Here is a 19,314-nt window from a genome sequence, read left to right on the forward strand (position 1 = left end):
TTTTTCTGTTTGTTTGCTGCCGAAGTAAGAGTAATAATGAAGAACAAAAACAAACGCACAAACTAAGGTCACACTCAAAGTGAGCCACCTAACATTGTTTCTTTTAAAATAACGGGATATGTATTTTTGGATATTAATTTTCGCTTGCATCTTATTCTTAGTGTTTTAGTTGTTTATTATCAAGCGGGTTATAAAGATGGGTCGACAAACAAGTGTTGAAATTAGACAGTTAGTAATTGATCTTTTTAAAAAAGGAAAACCCCAAAGAAAAATTGCGGAATATGTGAATAAAAGTCGAGGAACTGTCCAGCACATCATACATCGCTTTACTAGAGGAGGAAGAGTAGGAAACAAGCAGAAAGAAAGCAAAAAAAAGGCGTTTTCAGAAAGGGACGAGGCATTTATTTTACGGGAAGTGAAGAAAAATCCTCATCTTAGTGCTCCAAAATTGACGAAGATGGTTGAGGAGTAGCTAAATATCCACGTTAACCCCGAAACTGTAAGAAGAGTTCTCAGAAAGCATGGTTATAATGGTCGTACGGCCAGAAACAAGCCATTTATTAGTAGCAAAAATCGAAAAAAAAGATTGGAGTTTGCGCTGAAATAACGGGTGATCAATCATGAGGTGCTTTTTTCAATAGTTAAAAAAAAAACAAAAATGTAAATTATGTTCAAAACCTTTATTTATCATTTGAAAGGACATTCTTTGACATTTACTTTTTGAATATGACTTCATTCAAATGTTGGCCGCAACTACGCTTAAGGTGGTCCATTCTGAAGGTCCAATTTTCAATCACTCGTTCGAGCATTTCGACTAGTATGTCGTGAATAACACGCGTAATGTTGGCTTCCAGAGCTTCAATCGTAGTTGGTTTATCAGCATAGACCTTGGACTTCACGAATCTCCAAAGAAAAAAGTCCAAAGGTGTGATATCACAAGATCTTGGTGGCCAACTCACAGGTCCTAAACGTGAAATCAGCTGCTCTCCGAAATGACTTCTCAATAAAGTCATTGTTTCACGAGCTGTATGGCAAGTGGCTACGTCTTGTTGAAACCAATTGTCGTAGAGATCATTAGATTCAATTTCAGGTAGCAAAAAGTCCGATATCATGGTACGGTAGCGAGCACCATTCACAGTTACGTTGCGGCCATCATCATTTTTGAAAAAATATGGACCGATGATTCCACCAGCCCATAAACCACACCAGACCGTTGTTTTCTCTGGGTGTAAAGGGAGCTCTTGAACCTGTTCTGGTTGCTCTTCATCCCAAATACGGTAATTTTGCTTATTGACGTAACCATTGAGCCAGAAATGCGCCTCATCGCTGAACAAAATTTTGCTCGAAAACAGCGGATCTTCTTCAATCTTTTCAAGAGCCCAATCAGCAAAACGGTGACGTGCAGGAAGGTCATTTGGCTTTAGTTCTTGTACGAGCTGTATTTTGTATACTTTTAAATGAAGATCCTTCCGTAAAATTGACCAAGTTGTTCCATACGACAGTCCAAGTTGCTGAGAACGGTGCCGAATCTATTCATCGCGGTTTTCACTACTACTGCTACTGCCGCTGTATTCTCAATGCTTCTTGCTGGACGTGGTCTATTCGGTCGAGAATTATCCACCAATGAATATTCGGATTCAAATTTGTTGATGGTATGTCGAATAGTGTTTAAGGCAGGCCGATTATGTTGACCATAATGCGGTCTAAGCGCACGAAAAACATTTGTCACAGAACGCTGATTTTCATAATACAGTTGAACAATTTGTAGACGTTGTTGCGGTGTGAGTCTTTCCATGATGAAATGCCAAACGCTGTTCAACAAATCCACGATGACAGTTTGCCACAACTCGCGCGCGATCTGTAAAAAAAAAGCAAATGAATAAAACTCCTCTTAATTGATCACCCGTTATGTCTACAAGGATATGAGTTTCTGGCAAAAGGTTCATAACGGTATAATGCAACGTAGAGGCTATAATAATATTTTTGTAGGTTCTCTTTACAGACGAAAGTAAATTTAACTTATTTGGCTCTGACGGTAAGAAGATGGTACGGCGACAAAAAAGCACTGAGTTTCAGCCGAAAAACCTAACTCCCAGTATGAAGCACGGCGGTGGCTCCGTCATGGTTTGGGGCTGCATGGCAGGTGGTGGAACTGGAAATCTTCAACATATTCCAAGCATAATGGATAAATACGTTTATATAGACGTTTTGAATCAACATCTTAAGCCAAGTGCCAGGACAATGATCCTAAGCACAGGTCGTTTGTTGCGCGGGAATATCTATTATATAACTGCCCCCACGTATTGGAAGTACCACCGCAGTCTCCAGATATAAATATAATTGAAAACTTACGGTTCCGTCTTGACCAAAACCTGCGGAAACATAGCATTTCTTCAAAACAAAGTCTTTTAGATGCCTTACAAGACGAGTGGCGTGCAATTCCTTCCACATATACCTGTAAGTTATTAGAATCAATGCCCCGACGTCTAAAAGCCGTTATTTCCGCCAAAGGTGGCCCAACAAAGAATTAATTTGTTATTTAAGTTCAGTTCAGCTAAGGTGGCTCATTTTCACTGTGAGATAGATGAATTATTGAAGCTAATATTCAAACAATAAAAACACATAAACCTTTTTTCCAATCTGTGGTATTTTTAAACAAATTTCTACTAAATCTGATGACTAGGAAGTGTGGCTCACTTTGACTGTGACTCACTGTAAGTACATAGAAAGAACTGTACATTCCTCTAACAAACCTCGAGTGAGAAATTTCAAAACTCAAACACCTAATATATACAGTTCGTTCCAAGTTAATTGATTATATAATAACTCACCAGAATATTCGCATGTCTGCTCATACACACCTACCCGGGAATCAAATAAATATTAAATAATAATAAAAAATGAAACAGTACACATTTTCAACCAAAACAGTATTCAAATATTTTACTGAGAGAATTACTGCAGATCTATGCTTTGTTGCTACAACAAAATTTCTGTCGTTTCGATACAAGAATGATAAAATACACAGGCCGTGACGCCAGTAGGTACAGAAAATAAACAAATAAAAAAAGGAGCAAGCAGAGAACATTAACGTTCTCTGGGGCAAAAATAAGCGAGTGTGTGTGGAAAGCCCAGAATAATAGTGCCCACACTCACCGGCGTAAACGTACGTTACGTGTCGGCTCACACGATCAAACTTATGAAAGTGCCATCTAAATGAAAGCTCACCAACGTATACGCATGAAGGTTGCGCGTGGCGTAAATGTGTGTAATCAAAGGCGCATTCATTAAAGGTGGTGGCACTATACCAACAACAATGCTTTGTGCGTTTGTTGGGCACAGCAAAGTAATGAAAACGTAAAAAACAAAAAACGAATTCGTTTTATTTCATTCTGTGCTGACAGCTACGTAGACACGGCGAAAGAAAAAAAAAACAAATCAGATGATTTACCGACACCAGAATAGATTCGCATTGGTGTAGTCCAAGATGGATTTATTATAGGTGACAGCAACCACATATAAGTAAAACCCTACATGTATTTGTTGTTGCGTTTGGTCCAAGCATCACGTCAAAATCAGTAATCAAATGTAAACATACGAATGTAAACATACCAATACATACAAACAAAGCATATCATTTTGACGTAAGCCATATCTACGGCGAAAAATTCAGCTGGGTGAATGCTGTCACCTATAATAAATCCACCTTGGTGTAGTCTGAGAATTTTTTGATTTTTGCCGTGTAGCCGCGTGCTCTCTCAACACACAGGGTTACCAAACAGTATATTTTAAAATCTTTAACAAAATAAACTATAAAAAATTAAATTTTTATTAAAATAATTCCTCTTCTATTCGCCATTTTCCCGCTCGCTATTTCTATGCTCGATTAACTTGACGAAAAATTTGCATGCGAAAGCAACAACAAAGTTATCGAGTAAGATTCGCCGCTAGCGAGTATGGCTATAGCTCATTAGGCCGCACTGCCTTACCAGCTCATGTAATTTAAGGCAGCTCTCTTCCCGCTTTGTCGACATACAGTCAATGTCAAAAGAAAGTGTACAGACGTGAAATGTCGTAACAAGGGCTTTCTTTATACGTTTGCTGGGTAATTTTAAAAAACATTTAATATTTTTTTTAAATGATATTTCATACCATAAGAATTTATGGAAAAACAAAAACAAAATTCTTACAACAAAAAAAGTTGTGAACTAAAAATCGAAAATACTTCATATATTAGGTGCCAAAAGAAAGTGTACAAATAATCGACCACGTGTTTGCCAGATAACGGACTTGGAAAAGAACCGTTACATCTATTGCATCTATTGTGAGAGTCATCGTATACGATTCATTTAAAGTCTTTGCTTAGTCGCAATCGGTAGTTGCTTTGAAAAAAAAAAATCGCAATGAAAAAACAAACGTCTTTGGATATTCGGGAGCTTGTGATAAAATATCACAAGGAAGGCAAAACCTTGCGCGAAATCGGTGGTATTATTAACAGAAGCCATAATACTGTAAAAAAAATTATTGACAAGAACCAAAAGTTTGGCAAGCTGGAAAATCGTCCAAAATCCGGCAGACCAAGGCGGCTAAATGTTGCTGAAATAAGGTCGGTTGTGAGAAGTGTGAAAATTAATCCGTCAGAAAGTGCTATAGAATTGTCCAAAAATATTTCACAAACGTCTGGAAAGCCGGTTAGTGCTAGCACAATTCGTCGAGCATTGTATGCGAACGGTCTCTATGGGCGAGTTCCGCGGAAAAAACCTCTTATCTCGAACACCAATCAAATAAAGCGATTAAACTTTGCTAAAAAGTACCAGTATATCGGCGTTTCATTTTGGAATAACGTACTATTTAGCGACGAAAGCAAATTTGAGGTGTTCGGGAAGAAAAAAGCAACAAAAATTTGGCGAACCAGAAATACGGCACGTGCAGAAGGTAATGTGGTATCCACTGTGAAGCATGGGGGTGGCTCGGTGATGGTGTGGGGGTGTATGGCCGCTAGCGGGGTAGGTAAATTGACATTCATAGAAAGCACTATGAATAAAATAGACTATCTCAACATATTGAAGAATAACCTGCGCCCTAGTGTCGAAAAATTGAGCTTGGATCGGTCTTGGGTATTTCAACAAGACAACGACCCTAAGCAAACTGCGAAAGTTGTCAAAGAATGGATGCTATATTACGTACCCAAGCAATTAGATCACCCTCCCCAGTCACCGGACCTCAACCCCATGGAACATCTGTGGGAGCACCTAGACTGAAAAATCCGAAAAAAAACCATTACTAGTAAGGATATGCTCAAAGCCGCGATTTCTGAAGAGTGGCAGAAAATTGCACCAGAAGTGACTGGAAACCTTCTTAGTTCTATGCCACGACGTTTGCAAGCAGTGATAAAGGCAAATGGAAAGCATACAAAATACTGAATATGCATCCTGCTCTTCTGTACACTTTCATTTGACGCTTAAACTATGAAGTATATAAGATTTTTCGTTCATAACTTTTTCGTTGTAATAATTTTGTTTATGTTTTTGTATAAACTCAAATAGTATTAAATATGAATTAAAAAAATATAATATGTTTCCCATCAAAGTATTGAATAAAGCTAATATTAATACATTCCAAGTTTGTACACTTTCTTTTGACATTGACTGTATGTCCATTTGCTTCATCTATTCGCCACTGCTAAGGCTTGGCGAAAGAAAAGAAGAGGCCTATAACTTAACAATCATTGGCATATACATTACGGTCTGCGAACGTAAGAGCGTACGTAGCCTTTCACTTATCTTTGTAATCTGGCCACGCTTACCATCAGGGTTGCTTCAAATTACGAAGTGGTTGCTGTCATCCCAATAAGCTGAGCACTAAGAAACACTGCTGCGTTTCATTTCTGTTGAAATAGAAAAAAAGAAACGAAAACAAAACAAACACAAAAATTGCGATTGTTTACAAAATTTATAATTCCTTAAAATTGTTAAACAAATTAAAACCGATTTAAATATTCAATTCTGAAAAAATATTTGACGCGGAAAAGTTTGGACATTAACGCAAACAAAGGCTAGTCGTCAGCGAGAAGGATGTAAATTGTGGTGAAACGCAAAATTATGCAAGTTGCAAAAAGGACTGTACCACCACTAATGGCAACAAACGCATGATATTGTAACAAACACTCCCAGAAGCATTAAACTGTTTTTTTTTTCCTGATTGGATAAAGAGAAATAAAATGAGGGGAAGCAATGGTTTGTTTAGCAGTTAAGTAAGTAAGTGGATTCGACTATTGACACAAATGCATTTCAAATTGCAGTTGCGGTGGCGAACGTGAAAGCGACCGAAATGGAGTCTCCTAACAACAATACGAACCAACAAAATGCATCACAAAAACATTCCGGCCAGTTTTATATTTCTTCATCACTTTTCGATAACAAACGACTGCGGCAGAAGCGTCTACGTTGGGCCAAAGCTTTGCTCGCCGCAGCAGGCTTCAAAAAGCATCATTTATTGCAACGTAAAAAGACTGAACGCCGCAAACGGAATTTAACTGTTCTACCGCCAAACATCACAATTGACTTACTGTCGGACGATGATGAAAAACCATACAAAGTCAATGGAGTTGTTAAGACAATCGAAACGAAACAAGTGGCTATTGAAAAGCGGCCGTCAATACCAATCGCCGACGGACCACCACCACTTGTACCAATATCGAATTTGCAACCTTCGCCCAAGCAGCTATTGTTGTCGCAAGGCTACACTTATACGGGCCAAACCATAGAACTCTCAAAGATACCGAACATAACGCTTATACCAGTACAGAATCTTATGAACACACCTGCGCCACCGCCAGTCGCTTCTGTAGCGCCCATGCCACGCCGTGTGAAACGCAAACGCAAGTCACAACAACCGAAACGCCATGAACAACCAACTATCGTCAATAATGAAAGCATAGTGCTGAGTGATGACAGCGACAACGACGAATTAATTGAAGTAGCGCCGCCGCCGCCGCCAAAATTAACAAAAAATGCTACTAACAACTTACCCTCGCCAACATTAACTGTAGGCACTCTGGCAGTGCCACGTACAACAACAATAATCCCAACAGTCAACACACCAAAAGCGCAGACACCGCCTGCTCCGAAACAATCCGCTTACCCTACACTTTTAACACCTTACAGTGGACAAGTCGATGAAGAAGTGACTGTTTCGATTGTGCCACGGTCCTCAGCTGCAGGCACTTGTCCTAAATCGAATGCTAGTGAATTATTTCCCATGCTACCCGATGAAACCACAGTGCACACTGTAATTGCGAATCGTACTTATGAGCTATCATTGACCAAGCTGCGTGAAGGTCTTGCTTCTTGTGGTATGCCAGAATTTACAAACGGACAGCAAAAAGCAGCAGTCACACGACGTAAAGGACAAATAGTAGATACGCCACCAATGGTGTCACCACCGCCGGCGCCCATTTCTTTGAAACTATCAAGCGACTTGAGCATTTCGCTGATCTCAGATGACGAGGACGACAACCCGGAACAGCAGCAACAGCAACGTCTGGCAGCCGAGAGTCTATTGCAAAAACAGCCGCAACTGATGGTGCAACATTTGCAATTGCCTGCGGGCGGGGTTTTGCCGTCGGGTGCTAATGTGGCGTTGGTTGGGCCACCCAGGTTGCCGCCACGTCGTCGAAAGCTGGGTTGAATGGGGCTGTTTTGGGCGGGTGCGGTGCAATGTGACTAAGGCTGAATTGCGTATTACACATTTTAGTGGCGGCAGTGTTGAAAAAAATGCATATTTCATTGCAATTAAAGTATTTTTTTTTTTTTTGCGAATCCACAGCTTTTGAGAAATCGTTGCACTGCAAGTTATTCATACACTTTCCAGGGGTTACCGGTAGTAACGTTGAATTGTCTCTTGAATAAGATTTTATTTTCTGAAAACGTATAAGATAAGCTTAATTTCACTACTTTAGCTTATAAAGTTAACGATTTAAATTTTATTTTACTGATTACAGTTACGCAGTTCTATCCACCATAGAATTTCTCTTTTAAATGACAGTTTCACCACTTGCTGTGCTTAGAGGTATATTTTTATAAAAGCAGTAGATTTTATTATTTTTGCGTGTTTATAATTCAAATAGTATTTGTGCTTCATTTGAAAGCAAATGAATTTGTATACAACATAAAATTTTCAAGAAGATTTCTTGTACTGAATATGAACACTCGATTTTCTCGCGCTATATATAAAGTTAAAAAGAAAGAAAGAAAAAAAAAAAAAACGAAATATAAATATGCTTAGAACTAATGTACAAAGTATTTCGAAGTTTTTGTAAAGTGATACAGAATGCTTACATACCTACATATGTAAATGCATATTTACGAGCATACATAGTTCATAAGTCCATACATATTTTATGAGCAAAAGCATACATATATATATGAATACTTAAGTGAAAAGATAAACCAATAAATGAATTTTATGTATATTTAATATATATTTTCCTTTTATTTCATAACACTACAGCTAACATTTTGAAAAAAAAAAACAGCTAAACACACAACGCGCCTATTTGCTTTTACCGCCTCGACGCTTCCGTCCATAATCGATTTCACTGCATAGTAGCGGATTATCCTTTTGACTTTCATAAGCTGCTTTCGCTGTCGAATGATAGCCGCCGCGTGGTTGCTTGGCTACGCGTGTTGCTGCCGTTGTTGCCATACGTTTTAACGCTTTAGGCACAATGTACTCTGGCACGTGCGCCAAATGTGGTTGCACCTTGACTGTCTTCAGTGGCTTGTCGTGTCGCAGCACTTGTAGGTCACGCGAGTTTTCACTGAAAAACCCTTTCAATCGTTCACTGTTGAAAATCTCTATTCTGATTTCGCGCATGCGCGCTTCATGTACTGCAATGCGTGTAATCACACGCCACGCATCTTGTGCGCGATAACGGAAGGGCTCGACTTCCTCCAATTTGAATTGATAATTTCTGGAAAAAGTGTTAGAGCATAAATTAGAGTTTTTTTCAACCATTCGCATGTATTCAATCCTACTTGATCACTTGGTCGTCGCTCAGATAGCCGCTGCGTAACCGCTCCTCCACCGCTTCATTGGCTTCTTTGTCCTTTAAGCTGACAAACGACAGTACGCTGCCTTTATTGGTGCCGCGTGCAGTACGTCCTGCGCGGTGTATGTACGAGTTGACGTCCGTTGGGAAATCGAAATTGATTACATTCGAAACGCATTGAAAATCTATGCCACGCGAAGCACCCGACTCGCGATCACTTTTGTTTGTGCCCGGATTTTCCAACATACGCTCATCTGAGGAGATAATTAGATCGTATATACCCTGATTGAATTGATTAATTGTATGTATGCGTATTTTGGCTGGTAGTTCGGAGTTCAATACGCATGATTTAATTTTGAATTGTTCCAGGAAGAGCTTCAATCTGTTGGAAAAGAAAATCATATAAATAAATGAGCTGAAAACCGAGTAATAGCAAGTTTGTATGAAATTTGTGTCAGCGAGAAGATTAGACAAGTTAATCCTGCGTGCGCCAACATCGCTCGAGATGATGCGCATTCATTTTTTTTACTACATTTTCATCATGTAATTGTTTCAAGGCAGTGATTTTTTTTTTTCAATTATTCAACTTACTTATAGCAGCGATCCACCGAATTTACGAAAATTACATTTTTGCCACGTATTAAACGCAATTTCAATAACGCATACAAAATCGCTGGTTTGTCATTCTCTTCGGCCAATACGCGCTGATGTGATAACTGGCTTTCAGGCACCAGATCCGGTTCTTCTAACTTTAGTATAACTGGGTTGTGTAGCACAATATTTTTCATGTTCATAACATCATCCGACATTGTTGCGGACACCAGCACTGCCTACGTGAATGTAAGAATGATAAAATACTTTTCTTGTCAGTTTCATCTCTTAGTTACCTGATAGATAGGCGGAAGATATTCGATCAGCTTTTTAAAATCTTTTTCAAAGCCAAAAGAAAACACCAAATCTGCTTCATCAACAACCAACATTTCAATTTTCCTCAAATCTAACGCACCAGACACTACATGTGCAAGCATTTTAGCTGGCGTTGATATCACCACATCGGGACGCTCGGACAAGACGTGCCGTTGTGCGGCAACATCGCTGGATGCGAGATCTACAATCCGCACTACTTTCCCACACTTATCTGCCATTTGTTCCATTGCAATGCGTGTTTGCTGGCATAATTCTTTACTTGGCGAAAGCACAATAGCGCTGGTATACTGCTCGGATGCATTTAGTTTGGAGTTGAGCAACTTCTGTAGCAAAGGCAATGCAAATGCAGCTGTTTTTCCAGATCCTGTGCGCGCCCGCACTACGACATCCTTTCCTTCTAGGAGCAATGGTATGGCGGCCTCCTGTATTAGTGTGGGCTGCATCCAACCCATCTTGGAAATAGCCTACAAATGGTTTTGATGCAAATCATCCGGTCACACATTCAAATCAATTTATTTTAACTTACTTTCAAAAGTCGTTCGTCCAATTCCATTTCATGGAATTGAAGCACCTGCTTCCCTTCGCCCATAGTGTTCCTAATTTAAATTACGGCGTTTCCAAAATGTTAAATAATTAAGTTGAAAGTAAAGCGCAGTAAAAGCCAAATACACGTTTTCGTCTAACAAAATTCAAGGGATTATGCAGTGCTTACCATTCATTATGATTCAAAAGAAAAGTAGTGCCAAATTCAAATATTGAAACTTGGTATTACTTTTCATATTTTCATTGTAATTAATAGAATGTGCCGGTTAAAAAATGCACCGAGACTCTAGATTTCTTTCTTTTTCATGGCAATTACTTAACTCTTCCTTTTCTTTTATTCCATCGGCCATTCTTTGGCATCGTCGTTCACTTCTTTTCCGTCTGACGACATATATTTTTTTCAATCTCTTGGAACTTTGCCTGGGAATCTCACTTTTAATTTCCAAAGGTCATTAGTTTCTGAAATGGAAATTGTTATGGCCAGTTTAAGCAATAAATCATATTCCGTGTTGGATGGAGTTTCAAGTGTGATTTTCAAAAACTCTCGTGAAGATCTTTGCTCAACAATTTGCCTCTTGTTCAATACAATGGTGGAATCGTGCAATTTTCCTGACTGCTTAAAAACTCAGAGTATTACCCCAATTTTAAAAAAATGGGAAAAAGTAACCCAGACCATTATCGCCCGATCTCAATTCCCCCGACCCTCAGTAAAATTTTGGAAAAAAAAACTCTACAAGCAAATGTATTCATTTATTTCAAATAGTGGAATTTTGTTCGAGCATCAGTATGGCTTTCGTCGAGGCATGGGGACACAAACGGCTCTTATCGAGCTGATTGACCTCCTGTGTAAAAATAAAGCAGTTAACAAGTTGGTTGGTGGCATTTTCCTGGATCTTAGCAAAGCTTTTGACTCCATTGATCATGGTATTCTCCTTCAAAAATTATAATTTTATGGTTTTTCGGATAACCGCAAGCAATTTATTAATATAGGCGTTCCCCAAGGCTTCGTTCTTGGTCCCTTATTATTTTTATTATATTTAAATGGTATCTCCAAGGTACCCCTAAGAGGAAACCTATTTTTATTTGCGAACGATTGCTCTATTTTCTATCCAGGCGATAGCCCTGTAGCCCTCATTCTCGATGAGTGTTTTAGACTAAAAAAAGAGGTTGTCTGTAAAGTCGGTTTACTGACGATAGTTTAACGTGATAACGTCATAAGAAAATACTAATTGAATGGTTGCATTTTTCAAAAGAAAATTTTAATTTTATTTGTTTGATAGATATTTTGTATGGATATAGAGAATGAGTTAACATTAACATAATATAACATAACATAACATAACATAACATAACATAACATAACATAACATAACATAACATAACATAACATAACATAACATAACACAACATAACATAACATAACATAACAGAACAGAACACAACATAACATAGCATAGCATACCATAACATAACATAACATATAACATAACACAACATGCTGTTCAAGCAAGGTAACGACGCATGAGCAAGATAACGACGCATTTTTTGGTGCGTGCAGCCGGCTACATAGAATTATAAGACGTTATCACGTCAAACAATAATAATAACATTAAAACAACAGGTATTATTAACAAACATGGTTTTATTTTAAATTCTTCAAGTAAATCAAATTAATAAAAATCAATAAGAAGGCATATGCAAATACAAATATGTGAATTTATATATGTACATATGCGTATATACATACACATATACGCTCACTTAAGTAGGAGAGAGCAAGATATCGAACGTTGCCGTTCGTTTGCTTTGTTTGCTTTGTCGTTCGTTCCGCGCTTTCGCTTGCAGTTCATTCAAGGTAACGACAATGAGCAAGGTAACGACATATGAACAAGGTAACGGCAATGAGCAAGGTAACACTAATGAGCAAGGTAACACTAATTAGCAAGGTAACGACACATTTTTTCGTGCGTGCAGCCTGTTAAATCGAATCATAAGACATTATCACGTCAAAATGCACATTTATCAGTGGTCTCACAAGAAAAAGAGTTTCGCATCTAGTCATCTCTGATAACGATAATAATCTTCCATTTTACAGATTACCTACATAACCTTAAAATGCATATGGCTTCTAACTTGCAAAGCTAAGATCTAAGATCTGTGTGAACTTAGTATAATGTATCTACAGGTTGTACTACCAAACCAAACAGCCGGTCAAAGCAGTGCTTCCATTCAATACTGGCACATGTGTTTATTTACATTTTACAATGATTTTGACATATTTATACATCAAGTCATTCATTTACCGGCAGAAACGAAAGCTATTAATTTTAGAAAATTTCCAGTTATTTACACAATATTATCTCTAAAATGGCATCTATTCGTTCCTTACTGTTTGAGGGTGTCCGTGTCAGCGCTATCATGGCAGTCGGGGACGTTATTTGCCAAAAAGTTGTGGAAAAACGAGAGCTTCGCGACGTAGATCTAAAACGTGTGTTGAAATTTTCTTCCGTGGGTTTATTATATATCGGCCCAGCATTGAAATTTTGGTATGGAAGTCTTGATAAAATCGTTCCGAAAAATGGCTCGACATTTAAACGCGGATTGAAGAAAATGGCTTTAGATCAAATATGTTTTGCACCTGTATTTCTAGCCGGTGTGATAAGTGTATTTGGTTTGGTAAATGGTGATGAACCAGCAGTAATAAAAGAACGATTGAGAAAGGATTATAAAACGGTTCTGACTGGAAATTATATGCTTTGGCCGCCTGCACAAATTATCAATTTCACCTTCATTCCAATTAACTATCAAGTAGTGTTTGCGCAGTTCGTAGCACTGTTTTGGAATATCTATTTATCCTTAAAGTTGAATGATGATAATAAGTAATTATTTGTTGTAAAATCGCAACCTCTTACAAGATAAGCCACATAAGAGCATAGCATCGGATGTTAAGAGATATTTATGAGTCTGCCCATAAGAACATGCATTTATCGTAAGATGCGACCAAATCGCGTTAATCCTAATCACCGTAAAAAATGTAAAATATAAAGAAAAATGTAAAAAATACTCATAATACTATAATTCTAAAGAATGTACATATATGATACGAATGAAATACCATAAATGTCGCAATACTTATAAACAAAAGAAATAAATATATTTTGATGTCAGTGGCTTTCATTTATTATTATCAAGGTAAATAATTCAAGAAAGTGGAGTTTTATATTACGATTGACGAATCAGAAATATGGAATCGAATTTTCGTAAATCATTAATTTTGTTCCTTGGAATATTTAGATTGCTGTGAAAACGATTGTTATTAAATTGAAATCTCGAAATTAGTTTCAGCTGTTTTATTATATTATCCTAAACCAAGTGCTGCCACTTTCCTTCAATTGTAGTAGATCTATCACATTTCGGGTAATTCTTCACTTCGACGACAGCTCCACATATTTTACAAAACTACCAAAATTTTGTTTTTGTAAAGTTGAAGCGTCAATGTGAAATGCCGGTTGAAGAGCTGAAGGTGCTGCTAAGCATTTACAATTTCCTATTGCAAACACGAAGAGTAAAGCTCATTTACAGGAGGCTCTTTTCTAAGCGATGTGAAGTTGTTTACAAACTACTATGAAATAACGGCCCTTATTATGAGCAACATTCGATCTTCGACTATAGTCGAAAGTGCTGATCGAACGAATTTTCATTTGGTATATGGTGCTCATTTGTTGAAGAATAGGACTATTGTGAATTTCGATCGCTCGACGCATTTACAATAGATAATTTTTTCTCAGCTGATACAGCAAATCAAAATAAAAGAAAAACCGATTGTGTTGAAATTCTTTGCTAACAACACTTTTAAAAGTTAAAAAAAGTATTTTTTGTGAAAATGAGTACAACGGAGTTGTGGTTCGACGATTCATCGGTCGATGAAAGATTAGTGGAACTAGCTAGGTGAAGAAAACAGCTGAGGGGCGCATCCAATCCCCTAGAAATGGCTTCCACTGAGTAAGTTTAGTATTTTCAAAATGTATTGACGTACTTAATATTACAGAAATTTCCTTACAGTTTTTTAAAGAACTTTAGATTATCTAAAGAGGCGTTTATGAACCTACTGCCCAGTACAGAAAACCAGTTGCAGCAGTGCACCCGAGCCAAGAGCTCTTCACTATTCTCCAAAAAAAGTAACACAAATTATTAATGTGTGTGCAGCTTTGCACAACATTTGCTTGTTTTATAATGTTCAACTTCCGGATGAAGAGTTATCCGATGAGACCCTCAACGATGATGCTGAAGATATTGAAGTGGAGCCAAATAACGGAGAAGCAGGAAACATAGGAAATGAAATTCTTAGAATATTATAGAAAAATCTAAAAAGTATTAAATAGAAACCTGTACGCCACAGTTTCTGTTTTATTTTTGTTATACATTTTCTTTATTCAATTATTCGTCATTCGAAAAAAATATGTATTTCAGTTCCTCTACGTATTTCAACCCATACCTGCCAAGGGGAAAAAAATTATTTCTATAAACATCACAAAAAAAAAACATCCATTATTAACTTTAATCCATTTTGCTGCCGTTCTAACTGGTGGTCCCAAGCAATTCAGCTCCGTTGTAAATTCCTCCCATTTTTTCGCTGCTTGTACTTTGGTGGAAATCCCTTTTGCGAATTGTGGATTCTCTTCCATTAATGCAATTAGCCTTTCTAATTGCTGTTTGGTACTCACGACTTTCGACCTGCATAATATTAACAAAATTAGTATATATTTATTATTTGGTTACTATAAAACAATAAATAATCGCAAACAACTTACATTTTAGCAAGTTTTCCCACAATACGCTACACAATCGAAAGCAAAATTTCATTCGACTCTAAATTCGGTATACAACGAAAATTTCGACAGCGTTGCACCGCTCATAATACCAAATTGACATTCGATTTTCGATCTTCGACAACCAACGAATATCGAAGATCGAATGCAACTCATAATAGGGGCCAACGTTTTTGCAAATATTTGGAAGTTTTGCGTTTATAAACTTGTGTCAGTATGTAATAATATCTTAATTTTTGAAGTGAAACTTCTTACTCGTCGATTTTCGTTCCGCGAAAGAGGAAAAAGATATAACGTAGAGGAAAAGGAGAGAGCTAGATAACCATAGATAACTTTAGGCTATTTTACCTGAGTTTTTCCTTGTGGTTGCTAATTTCTAGTGAGAGATAATACTGTCTACCTTTTGGCGCTTGATTGTTGGTGAAAAATTGTATGAAATATATTTTTAGTGCCTACTTTTTGGCGTTATATTTGCTTGGTGCCACCTGATTGGGGCGTTTTTTGGTCCCAATTTTTTTACGTTGCTTTTGGTGCCTACTTTTTGGCGCTTATTTCCGCTTCCTGGCTAGTGCTTGTTCGTACTCTAAAGTGATATCCATTCCGGCGTCGGATTTATTGGTATTGCCTCGCGGTAATTTGTGCCGTTCCTGCGGTCCTGGAATGGCTGCATTTGTGCGGGTGATAAACGCCCGGAGTAGTACGCGTTGTTGCCACGGTTTGTGTCCGAAATGACGTACAATGAAATGCTCACAAATATTCTACCACACTTTGTTAAAGATTTACCATCGCTTTCATTAATAAACTATCAATAATTCGGATTCTACTTATAAATTCACATAACTACTAAGCATTCAAAAATTGCACAAGTAGTATTTTAGCGAAGTGTGCACTTGGTTGTTGTTGTTGCACAATTACATATAGTTTTTATATCATTTCTAGGCGAAATCCTCAAAATATTTCATTTTTATTATTTTTCTTATCTTAAAAATCAAAATATTCATTGATTGACCAGCAAACTGATAAATTTGCATACAAATATTTGTCTATTTTATCCCTCCGTTGGACACCTTTTTAAAACCCTTCGGCTGGGCACTCGTGTCTGGCTTTTTTCGTCTTGTTCGAGGATCATTTTTCAAAGGTTATATCCATAAATCGGTAGAAAATTATATTTTAGGAAGCTCCTGGAAGCTCAAGGCGTTAGCTATAATAGAAATATGTTAAATTCATAAATTTTCCTTTTCCCCAAACGAATAGTATTAAATTAGATTATATTAGAAATTTCCATATGAATAAAATATAAATCAAAAACGTTTCTGAACAGTTAACCAAAAGAAATTTTACGAAAATAACTTGATTTATAATAAATTTTATCAGAAAAAAATGTTTTTATAAAAATTCGTTTGGAAACATCCCAAGTGATGTTAAAGTAATCTTGTTCTCTAATGATTTTGAAAACGTATTACCCGTATGCATCCTGTGACGACTGCTACGAATTTGGCAGCACTTTTGTCACAGCTGATTTCCTACAAAAAAAACTACCTCGATGTGCACAGCCGTTTATTTAATGCATCGAGCATTTCTTTGATTCTGATTTGCTGCATTTATTTTGTCAACTCAATAATTGACCAAATAAGCAGGAAAACAATTTAAAATGGCCTCCGGTCGTGAGGTGGTAACCTTACAGTTTGGTAATTTTGCAAATTATATTGGCGCACATTGGTGGAATATTCAGGTGAGTCACCGAAGTTTTACATCTGCACATTCGAAATAAATTTGCTGGTACGTACTCTGCAGGAGTCTAGTTTCAACTATAATCCTGAAGGCGCACCTTCTGAAATAAACCATGACGTACTATACAGGGAAGGTGTAAATTTAAATGTAAGTAGACGGAGCTCATTTACGAATGTAAAATTACATTGCAATTTTATTGTTGTTGCTTAATATAGAGGCAGGTCACTTACACGCCGCGTCTATTACTTGTGGATTTGGATGGTTCACTAAAGCACTTACCACGAGAAGGGGAACTGTATGGCAACAGCATTAAACGGACACAGGACAACGATGCTAATGAAGAGGATGCAGTAAAGAAGCTTAAAGAAGATCTCCAAACCTTGTCCACTGAGGTAGAAGTGGTACAACAACCAACAGCTTCAAGACATGACTTTCAAAAAGATCTCGACAATCCAGTGGTCGATATTCAAGACATCGACTACAGTTTAACAGACAATGTAGAAACGTGGACGGACTATCTTTATGCGCGCTATCATCCGCGCACTGTAAATGTAATTAATGAATATAAACACAATCCCGAAAAGCAAACATTCGACACATTTGCATGCGGTGTACAGCTCTGGAAAACGGAGCAGTTCGAGGAGGAGTTTTGTGACAAAATACGTAAATACGTGGAGGAGTGCGACTATTTACAAGGTTTCCAAACTATATTCGATTGCTTTAATGGCTACTCGGGTTTGGCTACGGAGTGTCTAGCGCATTTGAATGATGAGTATGGCAAAGCGAATTTTGCGCTACCAGTTTACTCACCGCAAAATACGCTCTTTGAAAATGCAGGTGGGTTTTTTGAATTTCCCAAACTTTTGTAAAAATAATATGAAAACAAAATACTTTTTCCTACTCCAGATGAGCCCATGACAGACTCCATACGTGTGGTGAATAGCGCATTAGCGTTTCAAAAACTCAGCGAGCAAGCATCATTATTTGTGCCACTCAGCACATGTGATCGTGTCTGGCGACAGTTGGGCAAAGCACGCCAAATACGTGCGCTTAATTACAAATCGGATAATTTGTATCAAACCTCAGCTGTACTTGCTGCATATTTAGATACAATCTCACTACGTTATCGGCTGCGCAATGCGCCCAGCGCTTACTCCCTTGCCGGTTTCTGTGGCGACATAAACAATTACGGACGCAAATTGGCAGCAGCTGGATTTGCGCTACCCTTCCCTATGCAGCATGATCAGGATCTTATTGATTGTTTAGATAAATTTGAAGGCTCAATCTTCACGCCACTCACACCAAACTGCAGCATTGGTACTGATTACATTATACAGTCGCTTTGTGTGCGCGGCATACCACACGAACGTCTCAAGCGTCCTTTGGAGAAAGCGAAAGATCAAATGCGTATGGCTGCCTATAAATGTGATAGCGTATCGGAAATGTTTCAACTCTATTTGCAGTGCGCGAATCATGCGAGTATGGCGCATGTGGCTTCAGTGTCGATGGCTATGCCAACGCGTATTCCATACCCCAGTGAAATGTTTACTGAAGAAGTAACAAAGTTAGGCTTCCTCTCGGCTGCAACAAAACGGCCAGCTGAAGAGAAAGTGGTCTCTGTGCCGACGCTTGCAGCTGCGCAGTCATCCAGCGAGTTGGGTGACACTTTAGAAACATTGCACCGCGAAGCGAAACGCGTGAAAATAGCAAAACTGCATCGCTACAAAGCTGCAGGTATGGAGGAAGATGATTATGTAGATGCGCTCGAGCAGCTGCTGCTCTTCAAAGACAACTATGAAGATAACTTTGAATTGTAGCACGCACGCGAAAATAGAATTACGCGTAAAATCAAGCAAACGCGGGTTTATGTAAAATTAAAATTAAGCACGTGGATATCAATACGATATACTTTAACATTAACATATAGCGCATACTCGAATGAAATGCTTAGGCGCTCTACAATATGGGAGGTTAGAATGTCTCTCCGGGTTAGAGCTTCAGAGCTTACTTAGATTCGCAGAAGACGCAGGCTTATTACAAGAAGCCTACTACAAGGAAACCTAAGGGTCAAGCTCCATCTGGTACCACTAAGGACCAATAGGTCTATGTGAGGGCTTTCAGCCAGCCGGGTCAACCTAACCTCACTTTAAAAATATTAATGTTAAGCTACTACAACAAATACAAATAGCACTTAACACACTAAATGTAAGATAAGTAGGTAGCTTAGTGCAG

At 38.0% G+C, this 19,314-nt stretch overlaps 4 protein-coding genes across 4 annotated transcripts; 3 read left to right on the forward strand and 1 right to left on the reverse strand.

Annotated features, from left to right (window-relative positions):
• Positions 1-5,887: 5,887 nt before the first annotated feature.
• Positions 5,888-8,480, forward strand: LOC129237953 (protein a6). Its single transcript, XM_054872954.1, has 2 exons — positions 5,888-6,236; positions 6,302-8,480. The coding sequence occupies exons 1-2, from the start codon at positions 6,221-6,223 to the stop codon at positions 7,687-7,689; spliced, it is 1,404 nt and encodes a 467-aa protein (XP_054728929.1). The 5' UTR covers positions 5,888-6,220; the 3' UTR covers positions 7,690-8,480.
• On the reverse strand, positions 8,455-10,671 carry LOC129237952 (probable ATP-dependent RNA helicase DDX56). The gene is made up of 5 exons (XM_054872953.1): positions 10,506-10,671; positions 9,940-10,443; positions 9,644-9,882; positions 9,039-9,434; positions 8,455-8,974 (listed from the first exon to the last, which is right to left on the reverse strand). The coding sequence occupies exons 1-5, from the start codon at positions 10,566-10,568 to the stop codon at positions 8,554-8,556; spliced, it is 1,623 nt and encodes a 540-aa protein (XP_054728928.1). The 5' UTR covers positions 10,569-10,671; the 3' UTR covers positions 8,455-8,553.
• Positions 10,672-12,800: 2,129 nt separating this feature from the next.
• LOC129238590 (mpv17-like protein) lies at positions 12,801-13,689 on the forward strand. Its single transcript, XM_054873659.1, has one exon. It carries the CDS (start codon positions 12,890-12,892, stop codon positions 13,403-13,405), a length of 516 nt encoding a protein of 171 aa, XP_054729634.1. The 5' UTR covers positions 12,801-12,889; the 3' UTR covers positions 13,406-13,689.
• Positions 13,690-16,889: 3,200 nt separating this feature from the next.
• Positions 16,890-19,093, forward strand: LOC129238591 (protein misato). Its single transcript, XM_054873660.1, has 4 exons — positions 16,890-17,083; positions 17,146-17,229; positions 17,298-17,919; positions 17,989-19,093. The coding sequence occupies exons 1-4, from the start codon at positions 17,003-17,005 to the stop codon at positions 18,897-18,899; spliced, it is 1,698 nt and encodes a 565-aa protein (XP_054729635.1). The 5' UTR covers positions 16,890-17,002; the 3' UTR covers positions 18,900-19,093.
• The last annotated feature ends 221 nt before the right edge of the window (positions 19,094-19,314 follow it).

Source organism: Anastrepha obliqua, chromosome 2 (assembly GCF_027943255.1).
Source record: "Anastrepha obliqua isolate idAnaObli1 chromosome 2, idAnaObli1_1.0, whole genome shotgun sequence".
NCBI lineage: Eukaryota > Metazoa > Arthropoda > Insecta > Diptera > Tephritidae > Anastrepha > Anastrepha obliqua.

Coding starts and splice junctions, on each gene's coding strand:
- LOC129237952 (XM_054872953.1), bottom strand. CDS start 10,568: ATGGGCGAAGGGAAGCAGGTGCTTCAATTCCATGAAATGGAATTGGAC. Junction 9,883..9,939: donor ATCTTCCGCCTATCTATCAG/GTAACTAAGAGA, acceptor ACATTCACGTAG/GCAGTGCTGGTGTCCGCAAC. Junction 9,435..9,643: donor TCGGTGGATCGCTGCTATAA/GTAAGTTGAATA, acceptor CTTTTCCAACAG/ATTGAAGCTCTTCCTGGAAC.
- LOC129238590 (XM_054873659.1), top strand. CDS start 12,890: ATGGCATCTATTCGTTCCTTACTGTTTGAGGGTGTCCGTGTCAGCGCT.
- LOC129238591 (XM_054873660.1), top strand. CDS start 17,003: ATGGCCTCCGGTCGTGAGGTGGTAACCTTACAGTTTGGTAATTTTGCA. Junction 17,084..17,145: donor CACATTGGTGGAATATTCAG/GTGAGTCACCGA, acceptor CGTACTCTGCAG/GAGTCTAGTTTCAACTATAA. Junction 17,920..17,988: donor TACGCTCTTTGAAAATGCAG/GTGGGTTTTTTG, acceptor TTCCTACTCCAG/ATGAGCCCATGACAGACTCC.